This window comes from Schistocerca serialis, chromosome 1 (assembly GCF_023864345.2).
Source record: "Schistocerca serialis cubense isolate TAMUIC-IGC-003099 chromosome 1, iqSchSeri2.2, whole genome shotgun sequence".
NCBI lineage: Eukaryota > Metazoa > Arthropoda > Insecta > Orthoptera > Acrididae > Schistocerca > Schistocerca serialis.
The window spans coordinates 827,124,627-827,147,338 of NC_064638.1; the positions used below are offsets into that span (position 1 = coordinate 827,124,627).

General features: G+C 41.2%; 1 protein-coding gene across 1 annotated transcript in view; it reads left to right on the forward strand.

The window, feature by feature from the left end:
- Positions 1 to 22,712, forward strand: part of LOC126484602 (WD repeat-containing protein 11-like) — a 208,359-nt gene that overhangs the window by 132,034 nt on the left and 53,613 nt on the right. Inside the window, exons 12-16 of the mRNA XM_050108172.1 lie at positions 3,643 to 3,828; positions 3,906 to 4,014; positions 4,298 to 4,397; positions 4,515 to 4,645; positions 13,644 to 13,865. Of these exons, the coding sequence (XP_049964129.1) occupies positions 3,643 to 3,828; positions 3,906 to 4,014; positions 4,298 to 4,397; positions 4,515 to 4,645; positions 13,644 to 13,865 (748 nt within the window). The remainder of the gene's footprint in view (positions 1 to 3,642; positions 3,829 to 3,905; positions 4,015 to 4,297; positions 4,398 to 4,514; positions 4,646 to 13,643; positions 13,866 to 22,712) is intronic.

Below are 22,712 nucleotides of genomic sequence, written 5' to 3' on the forward strand. Positions count from 1 at the left end.
GTAGGGGTACGTGGCTCAGGTGGAGTGAGTAGGTGTATGGAAGCCATTGTGAGGCCTTGTGAGGGACCTTGGATTTTTAGGATTTTCTGCAGCTCCGTCTGGCTGGAGGGAATGGGATCCTGGGTAACAGCTTTGTAGGTTGAGGTGTCGGAGAGTTGACGCAGTCCTTCTGCCACGTACTCCACACGGTCAAGTACCACAGTTGTGGAGCCTTTATCCACTGGGAGGATGACAATAGAACACTACCTCTCCCAACGCCCACCTGAAGATCTTCCAAAAACCTCATTCCATATGACACTTATGAACTTCATTCTCACCCATAATTACTTCACTTTTGAAGGCCAGACCTACAAACAAAGCAGGGCAATGGCCATGGGAACCAGGATGGCTCCGTCCTATGCCAACCTCTTCATGGGCCGCATGGTGGAGGCTTTCCTGGAGACCCAACAGCTGCTTCCCCTGGCCTGGTATAGGTTTATAGATGACTTCTTTGTGGTCTGGACACACGGTGAAGAAACACTCCTTAATTTCCTCCATAACCTCAACTCCTTTTCGAATCTGAATTTCACCTGGTCCTTCTCCAAAACCCAAGCCACCTTCCTAGATGTTGACCTTCATCTTGTTGAAGCTCACATCCACGCCTCTGTCCACATCAAACCCACAAACAAACAACAGTACCTTCACTTTGATAGCTGCCATCCATTCCACATAAAACACTCCCTTCCCAACAGCCTAGGTATTCGTGGCAAACGTATCTGCTCCAGTGGCAAATCCCTCAACAATTACACCAATAACCTGACCAGTGCTTTCCTCTCCCGCAACTATCCTGCAGACCTTGTCCATCTCCCGCAACTATCCTGCAGACTTTGTCCACAAACAGATCTCCCGAGCAATACATTCCTCCCCGTCCAACAACAATGTTCCTACCCCCAGACCACACAGAAGCATCCTCCTTGTCACCCAATATTATCCTGGCCTCGAATACATCAACAAATTACTCCGCCAGGGATATGACTTTCTCAAGTCAAGCCCTGAAATGAGATCATCCCTTGACAATATTCTCCCCACACCACCCAGAGTTGCCTTTCGCCGCCCCCCTAACCTCCGTAACATCCTATTCAAACCCTACAATATTCCCAGACCACCTTCTCTACTCAGCGGTTCCTACCCCTGTAGCCGACCCTGCTGCAAAACCTGCCCCATGCATCCCCCCCACAACCACCTACTCCAGCCCCGCTACTGGTAAAACATACACAATTCAAGGTAGGGCCACATGTGAAACAACACATGTCATTTATCAGCTGACATGCCTGCACTGCACAGCCTTTTACATCGATATGACAACTACTGAACTGGCTGAGCGCATGAACTGGCACAGACAAACTGTCTGCCTAGGAAATGTCCAATACCCAGTAGCGGAGCATGCCGTCCAGCATAATTCTAGGGACTTAGGAACCTGCTACAATGTACATGTCATATGGCTTCTCCCACCCAACACCAGTCCCTCGGAACTGCGAAGATGGGAACTTGCAATACAACACATCCTTTCATCCCGCCATCCCCCTGGACTGGACCTACGTTAACCAACCTCACTCCCTTACTCTTCAGTCTTCTCCTTTTTCCCTCTCCTCCTTAGCCATTCACACATCTTTTCATCCTACAGAGCTGTGTTTATCTTTACACTATATACCTCTTTACTTCTGTATGCATCCTCTTTGGTTTGAAGCTGGCACAGTACTTAACAGTAGAATATCTTTGGCTTCCCTCTGACAACCATGCCTCCATTCTTGCTACCCTCCCTGTTTACCTTTCCCTGTTGCTTCATAACCTGGGTTGTGAGTAACTGAATCCACTTTCCCTTCTTCCCTTTTTTCCCCTCTCTCCTCCCTGATGAAGGAACAAAGTTCCGAAAGCTAGGAATGTAAATTTTCTGTTCTGTTTTGTGTATCTATCGGCTGTACTGAGCTGAGGTAAGTACTGGCCTGCCCATCTATCTCTTTGTTAGTATCAATTACAGAAAATATTATTTGTCGCACTAAATGGAACAACAGAACATTGTTTCTTCTCAGAGAGTTTAATAAAAAATCTGTATAAGAAGTATACTTTCAAATAGAGGTAATAAATGTTTTCTTGATCAATGATCCAAGTACAGGGCTATTACAAATGATTGAAGCGATTTCATAAATTCACTGTAGCTCCATTCATTGACATATGGTCACGACACACTACAGATACGTAGAAAAACTCATAAAGTTTTGTTCGGCTGAAGCCGCACTTCAGGTTTCTGCTGCCAAAGCGCTCGAGAGGGCAGTGAGACAAAATGGCGACAGGAGCCGAGAAAGCGTATGTCGTGCTTGAAATGCACTCACATCAGTCAGTCATAACAGTGCAATGACACTTCAGGACGAAGTTGAACAAAGATCCACCAAATGCTAACTCCATTCGGCATTGGTATGCGCAGTTTAAAGCTTCTGGATGCTTCTGTAAGGGGAAATCAACGGGTCGGCCTGCAGTGAGTGAAGAAACAGTTGAACGCGTGCGGGCAAGTTTCACGCGTAGCCCGCGGAAGTCGACGAATAAAGCAAGCAGGGAGCTAAACGTATCACAGCCGACGGTTTGGAAAATCTTACGGAAAAGGCTAAAGCAGAAGCCTTACCATTTACAGTTGCTAAAAGCCCTGACACCCGATGACAAAGTCAAACGCTTTGAATTTTCGGCGCAGTTGCAACAGCTCATGGAAGAGGATGCGTTCAGTGCGAAACTTGTTTTCAGTGATGAAGCAACATTTTTTCTTAATGGTGAAGTGAACAGACACAATGTGCGAATCTGGGCGGTAGAGAATCCTCACGCATTCATGCAGCAAATTCGCAATTCACCAAAAGTTAACGTGTTTTGTGCAATCTCACGGTTTAAAGTTTACGGCCCCTTTTTCTTCTGCGAAAAAAAAACGTTACAGGACACGTGTATCTGGACATGCTGGAAAATTGGCTCATGCCACAACTCGAGACCGACAGCGCCGACTTCATCTTTCAACAGGATGGTGCTCCATCGCACTTCCCTCATGATGTTCGGCATTTCTTAAGAAGGAGATTGGAAAACCGATGGATCGGTCGTGGTGGAGATCATGATCAGCAATTCATGTCATGGCCTGCACGCTCTCCTGACTTAACCCCATGCGATTTCTTTCTGTGGGGTTATGTGAAAGATTCAGTGTTTAAACCTCCTCTACCAAGAAACGTGCCAGAACTGCGAGCTCGCATCAACGATGCTTTCGAACTCATTGATGGGTACATGCTGCGCCGAGTGTGGGAGGAACTTGATTATCGGCTTGATGTCTGCCGAATCACTAAAGGGGCACATATTGAACATTTGTGAATGCCTAAAAAAAACTTTTTGAGTTTTTGTATGTGTGTGCAAAGCATTGTGAAAATATCTCAAATAATAAAGTTATTGTAGAGCTGTGAAATCGCTTCAATCATTTGTAATAACCCTGTATGTTTTGAATATCTGTCATTATGTAATTTACACATGTATGTACATTGTTCCTTTATGTCTTCAGCTTAAACCTGCAAAACCTGATTTTTTACTGTAGCTCACATTCCATTATTAGTGTATGTATGTATTTATTTATTTATTTTTCAGGGGTATAGAATGGACAAACTTAACAAGTTTTTTGACATACGCATACACCACTCCAAGTGGGTCATCCAATACTGTACGCAATGAGCTTTTCCTTACAGACACACTGACAGGAAACTCCATTTCACTTCGGAATGATAAAGGAAGTACAGAAACACCAATAGACATTGTTAAAGTATCTCCACTAAAGTAAGTTTGCATTAATACAATACTACTATTTTATCATTTGTCATTTTATGTTTACACTATGTTTTATGTCTGTGCAGGCAGTACTTCATCGTGATTCTGAAAGATGGTCCATTTGAACTGTGGGACTTAAGAAATCTATGCATGCTTCGCACAATGCCAAAGAAATTTCCAACTGTAACTGCTTTGGTGAGTATGGTTGGTTTTGTCATGCAGTATTACACCAGGACTTCTGCTGAGCAATTCCTTATTCTGCGTAGCTATTTCTTTTTAAGTTTATATTTTCTGCAAATTACATTTTGATGCTTGTCTAATTAGTGGTGGTGTGGTGTTGTCCATCATAGATTTCCTGTTGATGCAAGTAGATTGACATTTTAAATAAAGGCACATAAAAGTTGACACACTTATTTCCTATAGTGAGCTACAATCACTGAGTGTCTGTTACTAAATAAATGTATGACTTTTTTTTCAGGAGTGGTCACCTGTTCACAACCTGAAGTCATTAAAAAAGAAATTAGCACATATAGAAGAAAAAGAGCAAACTGAACCTACAAATTTAGCAAGTGGTCCAGGTAATAAATCACAGCATATATTTTGTTGTACCTGATAGTCATTTATGTGAATCACCACTTCAGAAAAGAAATATTTCCAAAAAGAACAGATCACAACCTGGTTATAACATTTTATAGATCGTGGCGAAACTTCTGACAAACAACTGGTAGCAAGAGAACATTTTGTCTTCAGTGATTCTGACAGCCAGCTGTACCATTTTTCTGTGGAAGGCAATGGTGTCAGAGATGGAATTAAAATACCTCCCGAGGTACTTGTACATGCTCTAAGCATTGATTATTTTAAGTTGATTAACTGCTGCTAATTTGTCACTGCAACAAGAGAACTGTTACTGTAATGGCTGCTGTATTTTATCTTAGTATATATGCTGTTTTTCAGAATTATGTAGAGTAAGCAGCAGAGAAATTACCTGCTTAATTGTTCACTGGTAGGGAAGTCAAGTGCTGGTTAGTTGAAATACATGGGATGCTTATTCTGATCTGTATGATATTACTTGTGGCAATTTTCAACTATTGTAAAGAAAATGCCTGACTGTTGTCCTTCCCTTCTGCTCCCTTATTAATGGCATATGTTGTTGAAATGTTCTGTACACTCTGTTAAGAAAAAGCTTCACCGCAAAGAAATAATATGAATGGCATGGAAATTGGTAGATGTGATGTACATATACGGACAACAAGTGATTACAGTTTCAGCAAAAATAGATGATTTATTCAGGAGAAAGAGCTTCACAGATTTAGAAAGTTAGAAACGTATTGGCCCACCTCTGGTCCTTATGCAAGCAGTTATTTGGGTTGGCATAGAGTGATGAGTTGTTGGATGTCCTGCTGAGAGATGTCATGCCAAATTCTGTCCAGTTGGAGTTAGATCATCAAAATCCTGAGCTGGTTGTATGGCTCTGCCCATAATGCTCCAAACATTCTCAATTGGGGAGAGATCCGGCAACTTGCTGGCTAAGGTAGGGTTTGGCAAGCATGAAGACAAGCACTAGAAATTCTACACATTTTGGGATGGGCATTATTGCTGAACTATAAGCCCTGGTTGATTTTCCATGAAGGGCAACAAATCAAGGCATAGAATATTGTTGATGTACCAGTGTGCTGTAATAGTTCCATGGATGACAACTAGCCACGCGGAGTGGCCGTGCAACTAGACGCGCCATATCATGGATTGCGTGGCCCCTCCTGCTGGATGTTCGAGTCCCTCAGGCATGGGTGTGTGTGTTGTTCTTAGCATAAGTTAGTTTAAGTAGAGTGTAAATCTAGGGATCAATGACCTCAGCAGTTTGGTCCCTTAGGAATTCACACACTTTTTTTAATGCAACTAAAGGGGTCCTACTATGAAGTGAAATGACACCACAGACCCTCCGTCCTGGTCTCCGTGCCATATGGTGAGCGACAGTCAGGTTGGTATTCTACTGTTGTCTGGGTCATATCCAGACATTTCATCGCTAGTTGCTGGGACTCAGTTCAAAGACAGGACTCATCACTGAATCCAATTGTACTCCAGTCAATGAGATTCCAGGCCAAAGACTTGCCTGGAGATGATTCAGGCAGCAGTCGGATACCAACCTGAATGTTGCCAACCATATCACCTGACATCCAGGAATGATGATCTGGGGTGCCATTTCTTTTTATAGCAGGACCTCTTTGGTTGTCTTCTGTGGCATCCTTACAGCGTAGCAGTATGTAAATGATATGCTACGCCCTGTTTTTTTGCTCTTCCTGCCAAGCCATCCTAAGCTTACATTTCAACATGGCAATGGTCGTGAGGGTTTCTACGGCTTGTCTTCATGCTTACCAAACTCCATTTTGGCCATCAAGGTTGCTAGATCTGTCCCAAACTGAGAATGTTTGGAGCATTAAAGGGAGGGTCCTCCAATGAGCATGAGATTTTGAAGCTCTAATGCGCCAGCTGGACAAAGCTTGGCGCGATATGCCACTGGAGGACATCCATCAACTTTGTCTATCAGAGTGCGCACGTGAACACAAACACTCAAGCAAACGCAACTCACACATACACAAGACCACAGTCTGTGGCAGCTGAAGCCACACTATGAGCAGCAGCAGCAGCAGTGCATGATAGGAGAGGCAACTGTGTGGGGGTAAGGAGGAGGCTGGGGCAGGGAGGGGTAGGGATGGCAGAGTATGAGTGGTGGACAGTGAGTGCTGCTGGGGAGCATGCAGGGACAAAGTGGAGAGAGGTTAGGGCAACTAGGTGCTGTCAGGAGCTTAGACAGAGAGCGGGGCAGAGATGGTGGTGGGGGGGGGGGGGGTAGTGGAAAAGGAGAGAAGTAAAAAGTGCGTAGGTGGAATAGAGGGCTGTGTAGTGCCGAAATGGGAACAGGGAGGGGACAGGTGGGTGAGGACAATGACTAATGAAGGTGAAGACCAGAAAGGTTATGGGAACATAGGGTATATTGCAGGGAGGGTTCCCACCTCCGCAATTCAGAAATGCTGGTGTTGGTGGGAAGGATCCATATGGCACAGGCTGTGAAGCAATGATTGAAATGAACTATGTCATGTTGGTTGGCATGCTCAGCAGCAGGGTGCTCCAGTTATTTCTTGGCCACAGTTTGTTGGTGGTCATTCATGTGGACAGACAGCTTGTTGCTTGTCATGCCTACATAGAATGCAGCATGGTGGTTGCAGCTTAGTTTGTAGATCAGATGGCTCGTTTCACATGTGGTCCTGCCTTTGATGGATAGGTGATGTTTGTGACTGAACTGGAGTAGATGGTGGTGGGAGGATGTATGGGACAGGTCTTGCATCTAGGTCTATTACAGGGATATGAGCCATGAGGTTGTGTAGGGACAGACGAGTACATTGTGTAGGTTCGGCGGATGGTGGAATATCATTGTGGGGGGGGGGGGGGAAGGAAAGTGGGCAGGACATTTCTCATTTCAGGACACGACAAGAGGTAGTTCAGGGTGTATACGACCCGGGACAACCGGGAGATCCGAGAAAAACCCGGAAAATTTTTCATCCGGGGAAAAACCCGGGAATTTTTTACAATTCCGGGAATGTTTCATTGTTTTAGCTTTCAGTTAAATTTTTTTGGTTTTGAGTGGTAAGAACCAATACTCTAACAAAGGATATTACTGTACCCCGCTACTGCAGAATAACACTGCAGCAACGACACATGAATGAGAGAGGAAAAAATAATGTAGAAAAGACGTAAGTTGCAAAGGAAATGCGCCGTATACAACAACAAAACACAGTGCTCATACAAGCAACTGCCAACAGCAAAATGTGTGAAAGGCTTTTGGAAGACTATGCAATGCTTCATAACAACAAATTGCCTCCGGTGAGAGTGACGTGACAACTGTTTAAATGAGATTCCTTTGAGCAGTTGCGGGCGGGCTCTTGTGCATGCATAGTTGAGTCGTACATGAGTAGTACTTTCTCCCGCTTCTGGTTACAGAAGTGTGGCTGGGCGCCACTACCTAATATTGCCCCGGTTCGGAAATATACAGGTAGTAAATCCGGGCCTGATGCGCAGAGCAGTCGGAGGTGAGGTGGGGAGATAGGTCATCTCCACGTGACCTGTGTTTATGTTCAGTATTTTTGTTGTTTCCTCTTCGTTTATTGCTCTCACGTTAAATGATAAAACGGATTTTTGTGACCGGGAGATATCAAATGAATTAAAATACGTTCGCATAATTACTGAAGGCTAAAATATGTTATTAGTTTCAGATATTATTTCCACATTCCTGACAGTCAAGCATTAATCTCCTTGCAGAACAATAAAGTTATCTTTGTTGGTTTGCTAATGAGATTTGGCTTTCATTAATCTTTCCTGCTGAGGCAGTCAGTTTATTTGAAATGAACTGTTGAATTTCACACTGTTGGCTGGTTTCAACTGTTCACTGATTTCAAGTGCACGTATGACATTATGCCATAATAAAGAACCAAACATGAGATAATACAATACTGGTACTCCAAAAAAATTTACATCCGTATCTAGACACATGAATGTGCACTTTAAGATGAATTACGCATTTTACAAAATTTCGATGCTCTTGAAGTATACTTTGATGTCTTGTTTCTTTTATGACATAATGTAAGATCTTTTAATGTTTTACATGTACAAACATATGGCCTTCCTGAGTCATCGCGCGGTAATGCCTGTTATCTGGCGCTCTCTTGCAACTGCTGAAACAAACTTATTTCTAACGGGTAGCGGGAAAATATTGCGAATGATGGTTTGAAAAGCGTTACATTCATTAAAAGCAAATTTCCTTTTACGCAAGATGAACTATGTGCAAGAATGTACTATGAATTTCTTAAATAACAAAGCGTTTGACCCTCATTTAAAAATCAACTCTTTGAGGGCAGCCATTTAGAAGAATTTCGAGCCCAGAAGATCAGACATTTACGTCGTTATTAAAAATTTTACTGGCACATTTGTGTAATGTATCTTAAAGTGTATCACGCGCAGAAAAGATCAACATTATATGTGGAAGCTTAGCTTCTCTTCCAGCTTATTAATCTTCGAGACCAATATTATATGTGAATGCTATGTATATCAATTTAAACCATTAACTTTTCTTATTTGTGTTTTCGCGCTACTGAAGAGTGATCTTGCTATTGGCTGACTACATCACGTGTCCTATGCTGTCATCAGCTGGCGACATCACGTGTCATGAGTTATGAGTGGCTTACAGAAGCCCATCGAAATCTCGATTTCAATGCTTCAGAAAGTAACATGCGGTATTTGGTGGAATTCGAATTTATACCTTCGTAATACGAAAATATGCAGCGTACATATTGCTGCACATCAAAGGTGTTTTTCCCCCCGCCTGAGTTTCGTTTTCTAAAGTGGCGGGAAATTCTACGTCGGTATATAAAACTATAAACATTCAAAGGATTGATGAGTTTTATAGTACCAAAGAATAGTATACGGTGACTTAACACGGAAAAAGTGTATTTTCGCCCTGGAGAAAATGTATTTTAAACCGGGAAATCCGGGAATTTTTTTTCCGTGTCCACGTAGACACCCTGTAGTTGAAACCCTGCCAGGGAATGTAATTCAGTTGCTCCAGTCCTGGATGGTACTAAGTTAAAAGGGAAAACTCCTCTGTGGGCGGACTGTGAGACGTTAAAAGGTGGTGGGTGACTTGTAAGATAAGGCGTGGGAGATTTGTTTTTGTACAAGGTTGGGAGGATAATTACGGTCTGTAAAGGCATCAGTGAGACCCTCAGTATATTTCGAGAGAGATCCCTTGTCACTGTAGATGCAACGACCACATGTGGCTAGGCTATATGGAGGGACTTCTTGGTATGGAGTGGGTGGCAGCTGTCGAAGTGGAGGTATTGCTGGTGGTTAGTAGGTTCGATGTGGGCAGAGGTAGCAATGTAGTCATCTTTGAGGTGGAGGTAAACATCTAGAAAGGTGGCTCGTTGGGTTGAGTAGGAGCAGATGAAGCGAACGGGTGAGCAGCTGTTGAGGAATATGGATAGGGTGTCCTCACCCTTGATCCAAATCGCAAAAATGTCATCAGTGAGTCTAAACCAGGTGAGGGGTTTAGGATTCTGGGTGTTTAGGAAGGATTTCTCTAGTTGGCCCATGAGTAGGTTGGCATAGGATGTGTAATAGGCCTAGATGCAAGACCTGCCCCATACATCCTCCCACCACCACCACCACCACCACCACCACCTACTCCAGTCCGGTCACAAACAGCTCCTATCCCATCAAAGACAGAGCTACATTTGAAACCAGTCACGTGATCTACAAGCTAAGCTGCAACCACCACGGTGCATTGTATGTGGGCATGACAACCAACAAGCTCTCTGTCTGCATGAATGGTCACCAACAAACTGTGCCCGAGAAACAATTGGACCACCCTGTTGCTGAGCACACTGCCTAACACAGCCTTTATTTCAATGACTGCTTCACAGCCTGTGCCATGTGGATCCTTCCCACCAACACCAGCTTTTCTGAATTGTGCAGGTGGGAACCCTCCCTGCAATGTATCCTGTGATCCCATAACTCTCCTGGCCTCAACCTTCACTAGTCATTGTCCTCACCCATCAGCCCCTTCCCTGTTCCCATTCCAGCACTACACAGCCTTCTATTCAACCCACGCAGTTTCTACTTCTCTCCTTTTCTGCTATCCCCTCCCCACCTCTCCATCTAAACTTGTGACTGCACCAAGCTGCCATACCCTCTCTCCACCTGGTTCCTGCACGTTCCCCGGCAGCACTCATCATCCTCCACCCCTACCCTGCTGTACCTACCCCTCCTCACCCCAGACTCTTCCTTACCCCCACTCAGTTGCCTCTCCCATCATGATCTGTTGCTGCTCATAGTGTGGCTTCAGGTGCCACAGACTATGGTCATGGTGTGTGTGTGTGTGTGTGTGTGTGTGTGTGTGTGTGTGTGTGTGTGTGTGTGTGTGTTGTGTTTGTGTGTGTCATCCATTTTTGACAAAGACCTTGTTGGTTGAAAGCTTATTTTGTGACAGTCTTTTTGTTGTGCCTGTCTGCAACTCAGCATCTTCGCTATATCATGAGTAGCAACTATCCTTTTGATAATATTGTTACTTTCCATCCTGGATCTTCCATTGTTTGATAATTGGGGTTTGCATCTTGAACCATAAAGATTTTACGTGCTTATCATCCAATATTTAACACACTAACTCATTTGTAAAGTAATCAGATATGTGAAGCTGTTTGACATGTGGCAGTTCATTTCTGTAAAGAATTGAAGGTGGATGGGTACTGATCAATTCTAATGGATCACACAAATGTTTTTACAGTAGTTCAGTGGCCTTTAGTGAAGAGCCACTGCAGCATATTTTCCTCAGTAACACTGAAAAGCTGTGCAGTCAAGACATCTCCTACTCTTCCTTATTACACAAGAGGGATGAAGGGAAAAGGACTGGAGAGGTTTGGGAAAAGGGATACACATTAGAAGTCACCCAGAACTGCAGGTCAGGAGAGACTTGCCGGATGGGATGAGAAGGAAAGACTGATTGTTGGGGACAATTTTTGTGTGTGTGTGTGTGTGTGTGTGTGTGTGTGTGTGTGTGTGTGTCTGGATGGGATGAGAAGGAAAGACTGATTGTTGGGGACGATTTGTGTGTGTGTGTGAGTGTGTGTGTGTGTGTGTGTGTGTGTGTGTGTGTGTGTGTGGTTTTCTCCTGCCACCACTTACTAAGTAGATTTTCTTTTTCATACAATCACATTATATCATCAAAAATTGATTATTGCTATTGTATTAGTGCATTTGGAGCTATATTTGGGGAGACAAGAGTTTAAATCCTCAACTGGTCATCCAGATGTAAATTTTCCACGATTTTCCTAAGTTACTTAAGGCAACTGCCAGAATGGTTCCTTTGAAAGGGCATGGTTGATTTCCTTCACCTATCCGAGCTTGTGCTCCATCTCTCAGACTTTGTCATTACAGGAAGTTAAACTCTAATCTTCCTTCCATACAGATACTGAGAATGTGTTACAACAATATTAATAGAAAGGTATTGACAACAGGAAAACAGTTCCGGCAGGTTAAAGAGGCATGCCACTGCTAGTATACATACAGTTATGTAAGTTAATACGTTGTCTTGAGATAGGTTTGAGAGGTTTTGAATGGTAAGTAATTTGCAGAGCAACTGTGTCATATCTACTGCTGTTTTGTTACACGTGCTTAATGTCCAAGAAATAATCCCCTCCTTAATATGGACATCAAAACACCAATGTCATCTTAACAAGTGTTTCATAATTTGAAGCAAACTATCTTCAAAACATGTCAATGCTTTGGAATATCATGATGAGTGTCCCCTGCCGGTTCCAAAACTTCATTGTGTTTTTATTTTGTGTGTATGTGTTGTGTCCTTGTGGCCTAACAAACTAGAGTTTTTGTATAATGGCCATTGCATGTCTGACTGGCATGTTCTGAGGGAGAGAGTGTGACCATTCTGCTTTGAGATCAGAACAAAAGGGTGATCAGTTATTTTGCATCTGACTACAAAATTTGCAGATTTGTAATGAAAATGTCATTTCTGTTTGATATTTCATTTCCGTAAAGCATGTGGATATTTCAGGAAACAAGTGTCTTGGGGAAAAGAAGTTGTGTTTTATTGTGCCATGAGCATTGATCAGTAAGGAAGCATTCTTGTTAACTAGAGGTTGCTGTTTAGCAGCACAATTTGTGTTTTAATATAGTTTGTACAAAGAAACTCCTGTAGGTCTGCTAATTTGTGTGCAGTTGGGATCTCCAGAGTTTAGATTTACTGCTACATAAACTAGTCTACCAGGTTTGGAGATGCTATTTTGTTGCTTGCATGTACGTAGCATTTTTCTGTGTTGAAGACATTGCTGCAATACAGATTCTAACTCAGCAGTATTTTGTCAATTTTTTCAAGATGTAAACCCCTGCCAAGTATGGGCCTTTGTGGATAAACCTATCTGAGATGTCAGTGTTCAATGTTTCTTGCTAATCAAAAGACCCCTTTCTTTTCTGAAGCTGTTTTGAGACTGATGCAGTTAGTTGGTATATTCCAGCTAAAATTTCTGTCTCTCTCTCTCTCTCTCTCTTTTTTTTTTACAAATCAGAGGTTCTCTAATGGGGAGTAACTTAAGGAACTAGACTTGTAAGATGGGGTGTGACTGGAATCTTTCTCTATTCCAGTGTGGACACAATTATTTGTGAGATCCACGTTGTAGAAGAGATTCCATAAACCAAGTTACTTTCGGATGTGTAGTAGGCTTGTTGCTTCTGATGGAAAATGTGTGGGCGTTGGGATAACAAATATTTCAGTGTTAGTTGGTATATTCCAGTATTAAAACTTTGCTTGATTGCCAGCTGAAGTTCTGTTGTGGTAATGTGTGTGCATGGAAAGCGGTCGTGCGCCACGAGATCAAATAGATGTGTTTACGTATGGTTCAAAGCTAACTCCATCTGTTTTTGTCTTTGTATGTCTTGGATGCAATTTACAGAAACTAAAGGCAGGTTTCTTGTCTTGTTGTGTTGTATGCTCTTTGCATTTCTAAAGTAATTGATTAATTATTAAATTTTTAAGAAAATGTTAGTCTTCTTTCTATTTTCATATTGAGCATCTAAATCTTGGCCTTTAATTATTCCTTGAGTGAGTTGCTAGAACAATGATATCTGCACCACTACAACGTTACATGTCTTTTTGTTACATTTTGTTCTGATGCATAGGAATTTACATTAACAGTAAAAATTGTTCTTAGTGTTAAATGTGAATTAAAGAGAGTTCATGCATTAATTGTTTAAAATAAATGCAGGCAGGTGTTGGGGCAGTAACTTGCATTGCATTCAAGAATGAACAAATAGTACAAGGGGACATGGAAGGTATGCTAAACATTTGGGATCTGAAAGCACGAACATCCAAAAATATTCATACAGGACGTGGTGGAATTAAGAAGATGCGATTTGCACCAGGAAAAGGGAATTTGAAGCTACTTATTCTATATGCTGATGGAGTGGACATTGTTGACTTAAAAAAGGTAATGAGGAATTATATTCAACATATATGGGATAAATATAAAAATCCAGAAAATAGATGAATTATGAGTAAAACATATTTTTTGTGATTTCAGTTTTATTTCATACTTTGTTCGATTAGATTTATTACAGAAATACACTGATACAAACACTACACAAGCAAGGAAAATATAGTGTATCATCATTAACAGTGGCAACTGGTTATACGATAATAGAAACAGAAACATTCTAATAAACATGGCTTTGCAAATGAGCCATTTGCAAAGGTAACTGTGAATGTTTGCGTACAATCACCTCTGAACACAGTGTGATATTTTGCCATACTTAGAACACTTGTTTCTAAAATTTAAACTATTTAAGTAAGTTCCCATCTAACTGGGCTCAAATTTTGACTGTGACCCATGGTTGGGAAGTATGGTACCTGGATGATGGGGTGCCAATACATTTTGCTAATGATGTAAGATGACATCTAACACTCAAAATTGGTCAAGTCGATCAGGGCGTGTAAGTTGGCCTCCAAGATCACCTGGCCTTAATACTCTAGGTTTTTCTGTTAGGTGTCATCTTGGAAGGAAGCATCCAGGACTCCTGCTAATATGTTTGAAGAACCGGAGCAGTGAACTGTACTGTGTACTGGTTTTTCAAGTTTTATGAGATGATCCAGGGGTGTTTGAAATAATTCATAATTCACAATAGTACAGACAAGTAGATTATTGCCTCCAAATGCACTGACAGGATGGAAACACATCATTAAACTGGTATGAGTGTACAGTACATTGTAACACATAACTTACTGAAATAGTATGGTATTTATTGTTAAAGTAGGGCACAGGCAAAATATGAGCCCAATAATCCAGGGACTTAAATGAAAAGTTTATATTTGAAATGCATTTGTATGAACTGGGGACTATGTTTCATACTGACATCAGTGGCAGCGTATAACCCGGCATTCACTGTTATCTTTCAGACAGCTCGTTTGTGGACCCACGTTTAATAGAAAGTGTTTGCTTTTATTATTGTGTAATTTTTCACTACTGATTATGATACTCCCTGTATAAATCATAATTTGTGAACTAACAACAAAATCATGAAAAGGATAGATTGCTACCCACCATATAGAGGAGACATTGAGTCACAGATAGGCACGACAAGAAGCTGCTGCATTTCTTAGCTTTTGTCCAAAAGGCCTTCATTTGAAATATAAAACACACACATTCACACAAGCACAAACTCAAACACACATGACCACTGTCTCCTGCTGCTGTGGTTAGACCCATAGTGGCCAGAGACAGTGATCGTGTGTGTGTGTGTGTGTGTGTGTGTGTGTGTGTGTGTGTGTGTGTGTTTTCCATTTTGGAAGAAGACTTTTGGCCTAAAGCTCAAATGTATAGCAGGTTTTCTTCGTGCCTGTCTGCGACTCATTGTCTCCTCTATAAGATGACTAGCAATCTGTCCTTTTCATGATATTATTATTGTTTCATCCTGGACTCACCATTGTATAATTTGTGAACTGTAAGTTATTGTGTCTGTTAAATGAGATTATTGTTTGATTTGTTTTGTACAAATGAGGTGACAAATAATTTGTAGTGAAGGCTCTCTTCACCCACAGATCACCAATATACTACTTCCAGCAGGTCATTGTTACCAACCGTGCCACCCTGTCTTCTTAAAGGTGCATTTACACCTGTGTAAATTTCTGTGTGCAGTGGGTGCATGTGGTCATTGCACAAAGAGGCAAGGTGGTGCATGCACTGAGACAAAGGCATGCACAGCTCTGGTTTGTGCACATGGGCCACCTTGTGCAGGCAGAAGAGTCTCCCCATCCCAGACTGAAAGACAAGTGCACCTGTCATGCACCTGTCTGCAGTTCTCTCCATTTGCTGCTCTACTTTGAACTAGGGTAATTGCCCCTAGTAGCAAGAATTGCGAGTGTTGGAGCTAACCTCATCACCGTTGGTATGGCATCTTTGTGTTTTATATTTTCCTTAGTAATCAGTGGTGCGATGTAGTAGAGAGACAAGAGAAAGGAAATGGGGCCCCATATTTTGGGTAGCAGTAGGTCCAGGTTTTATTTTGGAAAAGGTGTGATGAAAAACAAGCTACAATTCTCAGGACTATCTAGGTCTAAAACACAAGCTTAAAATAACTGATGATGTAGACACTGTAAATGATGAGACCCTTATCCTGCTGTACTCAGCACATCAAATTTTCACAAAAGGTCATCACCTTATTTACATTTGAGAATATACTTCTGAAATAATTAGAAACCTTAGTAGCACAGCCACCTCCATTCTGTAGCATAAATATGCATCCATAAAGTACTTTTTTATTTGCAAATGGAATCGGTAACCTGACATTTACTATATGACATTTCTTCATTAGCAACCAGCCACTTCTTTTATGTTTGCAGATCCATATACTGCAAAAACCTCTCCCCCCCTATGATCCACAAATTTCAACTGTCAATGCATCTTGCTTATCTATAGAACTGAATTTATCAAAGCAACAGACTATTCTGACATTTCACACGCTTCGTAATTCTCCGTTTCGCAAGCTCTTCAAGTTAAGCAAAAATATGCATTCATAATGAACAAGTTTACAAGTTACTTGTTTCCTCACTATGAAGTTTTCTCATATTTACGATCATCATTATCATTACATGTTTTTCAAGATAAATAAAATATGTATAATTAGCCTTATAAGTAATGTTAGGTGATCCTCATCCTGCCTGTAGGGGGCATGTTTATGCTGCAGCCTCACTGGTGCACATCACCAGTATGCCTGGCTGACTCTGACAAAAGAAACCTGCTGCTCACCAGCCATTCTTACAGATGTGTTTAACCTACAACTGAAGCTTGATCACTGGTGTAGTCTGAATGCTGCTGTCTATGTGTGAATGGAATAACTCATGCACACTTGATAAGAAAGAAGCATGCACTGCATACTTGCCTCTACTTGCTTGTGGGGCAAGCACAGGCATGTGATGTCTAGGCGCAAAGTGTACAGATGTGACTGCAGCTTAAAGAAGAGTTGTAGTGGTAATGGGTATAGGGTATTCCTTACAGGTCAACTGAAACTGAAGTTGTCGTGTGAATGCAGCATGTCATTCTCAATGGAGAGAAGTCTTCCGAAGTAAGAGTGATTTCAGGTGTGCCGCAGGGGAGTGTCATAGGACCGAAGCAGTTAATTCCTTAAATTGTGTGGGAGTAGGCATTAGAAGAGATTTAAAATGGAATGATCATATAAAGTTGATCCTCAGTAAAACAGATGCCAGACTGAGATTCATTGGAAGAATCCTAAGGAAATGCAATCCGAAAACAAAGAAAGTAGTTTACAGTACATTTGTTTGCTCACAGCTTGAATATTGCTCACCAGTGTGGGATCCGTACCAGATAGGGCTGATAGAAGAGATAGAGAAGATCCAATGGAGAACAGCGCGCTTCATTACGGGATCATTTAGTAATCGCGAAAGAATTACGGAGACGATAGATAAACTCCAGTGGAAGACTGTAGGAGAGACACTCAGTAGCTCGGTACGGGCTTTTGTTGAAGTTTCGAGAGCATACCTTCACTGAGGAGTCAAGCAGTATATTGCTCCCTTCTAAATATATCTCGCGAAGAGACCATGAGGATAAAATCAGAGAGATTAGAGCCCACATAGAGGCATACCGACAATCTTTCTTTCCACGAACAATACGAGACTGGAATAGAAGGGAGAACTGATAGAGGTACTCGAAGGCCCCTCCGCCACACACCGTCAGGTGGCTTGCAGAGTATGGATGTAGATGTAGATGCTTTTAACAGTGTGAGTAATGAAAAGCTATGTCTTAGTAGTGCTCATCAAATATTTAACAGTGAAAAAGTATCAGTCATCATTCATTGATAAGGACAGTGCACAGTGCACTGCCTTATTTGCCCTTATTGCCTTTTCCAATATTGCAGTTCTTATTTCAATATAAAAATGGGTGCTAAGAGGAATCACACCTTGTGTTACAGTAAACACACACACACACACACACACACACACACAAAAAATCACTTTTCTGCAGCACAACAAAGGACCAGCATGTTGTGATGATGTGTTATGCAGAATTGCCATGTGTGTGAAAGTAATGTGTGGTATCAAGAGTGTAATATGCAGTCAGACATAGACAGGCTGTGTTTCATTCTCTAGTGAATTCTTATGCACTGGCTTTTATTGGAATTATATTAAAAGTATTTGAAAGAAGATGTGAGACTCCACAAAACTTGAAAACTCACAACTGACAAAAATCAGCAGGTGCAACATTCTTCCATTGTCTTTTAGTTTTTAAAAAGATTGTGGCACTTAAATGATAGCATTTACATCCCTCACCCCCACCAACCCTGCCAAAATAAAAATTTCACCTCTCTGTGTTGAAGATGTCACTGAGTGTGACTAGGAAACTTATTGTAATACCTTCTGTGCCAGAGTGTCTCAGTGTCTCCATTGAAAGCCCAATAAACCAGTAAGTAGCAGACTTCAGAGCGGACTGAGAGTGCACAGATTCTTATATTGTGCAATAGTTGTCCAATGTATTGCACCATGCAGCATTTATGTAGCGTTTACTAAGCAGTTAAGCCAGATGGGTCAACAGAATGTGTGCAGAGAAGAACACACATGAAAATCAGTTCATAAAAGTGTTCATGAATGTGTTTATCCAACACATTTTTACTTATACTGAAACTTAATTTTTCACTGTTTTTCCAGGTTCTGCTTTTGTTATTATTATTATTATTATTATTATTATTATTATTATTATCATTATTCCTCCTATCAGAAACACACACACACTGATGGAAGAAAATCATGACGCAAAAAAATAATTATAGTAGTGAAATTTTTGGTCTACATTTGTGTACGTAACATATTTAAGTGGTTAACATTCTGAGATCACAGAGTAACTGATTTGTAATAGTTCAGTATGTCACTGTTGTGCCCACATCTGCTCAAATTGCTGCTGCAGATGCAGTATAATGCACCACAGCCATATGTTGAACACTATGGTCTTCCCTCTCGGTATTACCATGTGGCCATCTGGAGCCCTTTCTTCTTGTGACTGTACATCCTTGTGACCAATACTGCCAGTGATCATCTACAGTGGCTACATTCCTCCTAAGTCTTTGTGCAGTATCACAGAAGGAACATACAGCTTCTTATAGGCCTATCACATGACACTGTTCGAACTTAGTGAGGTTTAGGTGGCGTATTTGTGCCGTAATGGCATTCCTGACTAACATCAACTCACTAAGTCCAATCTCAAAGATAACTAATGTTCACGACTGTTACAGGGTTATTACAAATGATTGAAGCGATTTCACAGCTCTACAATAACTTTATTATTTGAGATATTTTCACAATGCTTTGCACACACATACAAAAACTCAAAAAGTTTTTTTTGGGCATTCACAAATGTTCAATATGTGCCCCTTTAGTGATTCGGCAGACATCAAGCCGATAATCAAGTTCCTCCCACACTCGGCGCAGCATGTACCCATCAATGAGTTCGAAAGCATCGTTGATGCGAGCTCGCAGTTCTGGCACGTTTCTTGGTAGAGGAGGTTTAAACACTGAATCTTTCACATAACCCCACAGAAAGAAATCGCATGGGGTTAAGTCAGGAGAGCGTGCAGGCCATGACGTGAATTGCTGATCATGATCTCCACCACGACCGATCCATCGGTTTTCCAATCTCCTGTTTAAGAAATGCCGAACATCATGAGGGAAGTGCGGTGGAGCACCATCCTGTTGAAAGATGAAGTCGACGCTGTCGGTCTCCAGTTGTGGCATGAGCCAATTTTCCAGCATGTCCAGATACACGTGTCCTGTAACGTTTTTTTCGCGGAAGAAAAAGGGGCCGTAAACTTTAAACTGTGAGATTGCACAAAACACGTTAACTTTTGGTGAATTGCGAATTTGCTGCATGAATGCGTGAGGATTCTCTACCGCCCAGATTCGCACATTGTGTCTGTTCACTTCACCATTAAGAAAAAATGTTGCTTCATCACTGAAAACAAGTTTCGCACTGAACGCATCCTCTTCCATGAGCTGTTGCAACTGCGCCGAAAATTCAAAGCGTTTGACTTTGTCATCGGGTGTCAGGGCTTTTAGCAATTGTAAATGGTAAGGCTTCTACTTTAGCCTTTTCCGTAAGATTTTCCAAACCGTCAGCTGTGATACGTTTAGCTCCCTGCTTGCTTTATTCGTCGACTTCCGCGGGCTACGTGTGGAACTTGCCCGCACGCGTTCAACCGTTTCTTCACTCACTGCAGGCTGACCCATTGATTTCTCTTTACAGAGGCATCCGGAAGCTTTAAACTGCGCATACCATCGCCGAATGGAGTTAGCAGTTGGTGGATCTTTGTTGAACTTTGTCCTGAAGTGTCGTTGCACTGTTATGACTGACTGATGTGAGTGCATTTCAAGCACGACATACGCTTTCTCGGCTCCTGTTGCCATTTTGTCTCACTGCGCTCTCGAGCGCTCTGGCGGCAGAAACCTGAAGTGCGGCTTCAGCCGAACAAAACTTTATGAGTTTTTCTACGTATCTGTAGTGTGTCGTGACCATATGTCAATGAATGGAGCTACAGTGAATTTATGAAATCGCTTCAATCATTTGTAATAGCCCTGTACAACCGGCAAACCCGATTTGCATCCTTGTGGTGGCACTACTAGCACCAATCTTATGTGACTGCCACAAAATCTGAATAGACATCATCTTTCAGATGTAGAAACACACCTACCAACTTCCATTTGTCTTATGGCTCTTTCTTGGTACTGCAGTTTTTTTCTGTAAGTGTATTATGCACAGTTATGACTATATTATAGGGGACTGTCAAATGTAAATAAAATAGATGGGAAAAACGAAATAAACTGTTTATTATTTCAAAAGTAATTGCCATAACTATGAATACATTTATCACACCGTGAGACAAGACAGTCAATACTTTAATGCGAAAACTTTTGCGGTTGCCTACAGAACCAGAATTGTTGCTGGGCATGCACCTCTTCATCTGAAGAAAATTGACAGTCATGAATGTCTTTCTTCAGGACTCCAAAAATATGAAAATCTCATGAAGGGAAATTGGGACTGTATAGACAATGTTAAAGGGTTTCCCAGCAAAACTTCTGCAGCATACTCGAAAGAATTTTAGCAACATATGGGCCCAACCGCATGTTGCCGAGGTAGTTTTGAGTACACTGTAGAAGTCTCAGTGGAAAGTCATTATGCATCCTCCATACAATCTTGTGATCTCCCCACATATGATTTCCATATTTTTGGACCCCTGAAAAAAGACGTTCATAGCCATCGATTTGCTTTAAATGAAACATGTCCTTTAGTAAAACTAGGAAACAAAGCTATTAATCACAAAGCTGAGAATTTCCCTCCAGACATTATTGAACTGAGAGAGAACATGAAAGACTGTTACACACTCTTTAGAGATACTAAGTTACAGTACTATTTAACAAAATACAAACTGCTCAGAAGAAAATACAGAGATTCAATGACTACCCTTAAAGTTCAGTAATATGCCTATAAAATAAGCAACTCAACCTGTGTTAGAACAACAGCCCAGAAAATAATGTATAAAAAATGTGGAAACAGCATTCTCTTGAACACTCCAGCATAACATGACAGTATAACAAATGACCCAAAAGAAGTGTGTGAGAAATTCATACAGATGTTTAATAAAATTGGCAGAAATGAAACACCGAATTTTAATGTTACAAAGACTAGCCAATCTTTTTTCATTCATAGCATGACTGAGAGGGACCTCCTAGCAACCGTTTCAAAACTTCAAGCTAAAATGTCTTCTGGCTGGGATGACATTTCATCTAAGCTGTTACAGGAATGCAGAGGAGAATTAGTTAAGCCTCTGACACATTTAATAAATATCAGGCTCACGCTCTGTCATGGAGAATTCCCTGATCTTTTGAAAATTGCTGAAATTCTACTGGTGTATAAGAAGGGAATAAAAACTGACATGAAAAATTATAGGGCAATATCATTATTTTCAGAGCTTGGAAAATTATTAGAGAAAGTAATATTACCTCAATTTGAGGCATATTTCATCAAACATAATCTATTTAACAATTACAACATGGTTTTAGAAAAAGAAGATCTATTGTAACAGCAGTAGCAATTTTTACATATGAAACATTGAAGAAGCTAAATGAAGAAGACTAGATAACAGGCACCTTCTTGGATAGAGTAAAGCTTTTGATACTGTGAATCATACAATTCTATTTCATATATAGGGTGAGAGGGATAGCCTTACAACTATTTACCTCCTATTTGAAAGGCAGGAAACAGTGTGTCAAGCTAACTTATAAAAGGAATGAACAGTTAGCAACAACCAAATCAACCCACAAGATACTTCAGTGTGGTATGCCCCAAGGAAGTATGTTGGGACCTTTTCTGTGTCTTGTGTATGTAAATGATTTAACTGAACCCCAAAACTGCAAGGTTGCAAGCTATGCTGATGACACATCTTTTGTCAACTGGAGCTGTGATATGCTGACTGCTAAAAAAGTAGTGAAATTAGTTATGATTTTCTGTCCAGTTATCTTACTGCAAATAGGCTACTCATAAATAGAGAGAAGACGGTGACAATGCAGTTTATGCGTAATTATTGTCGTAACATAAGTAGAAATCTATCTACACCTCCATTGGCCCTTAGCTACACAAACACAAATTTTGGGTGTAATTGTTGACAAACACCTGTCATGGGAAGAACATATAGGCCATATTTGTAAGAAAATCAGTACAAATGTATATCTTCTGAAAAGTGTCACAGCTGTTTTGGACCACGATAGCTTGAGAAAAATT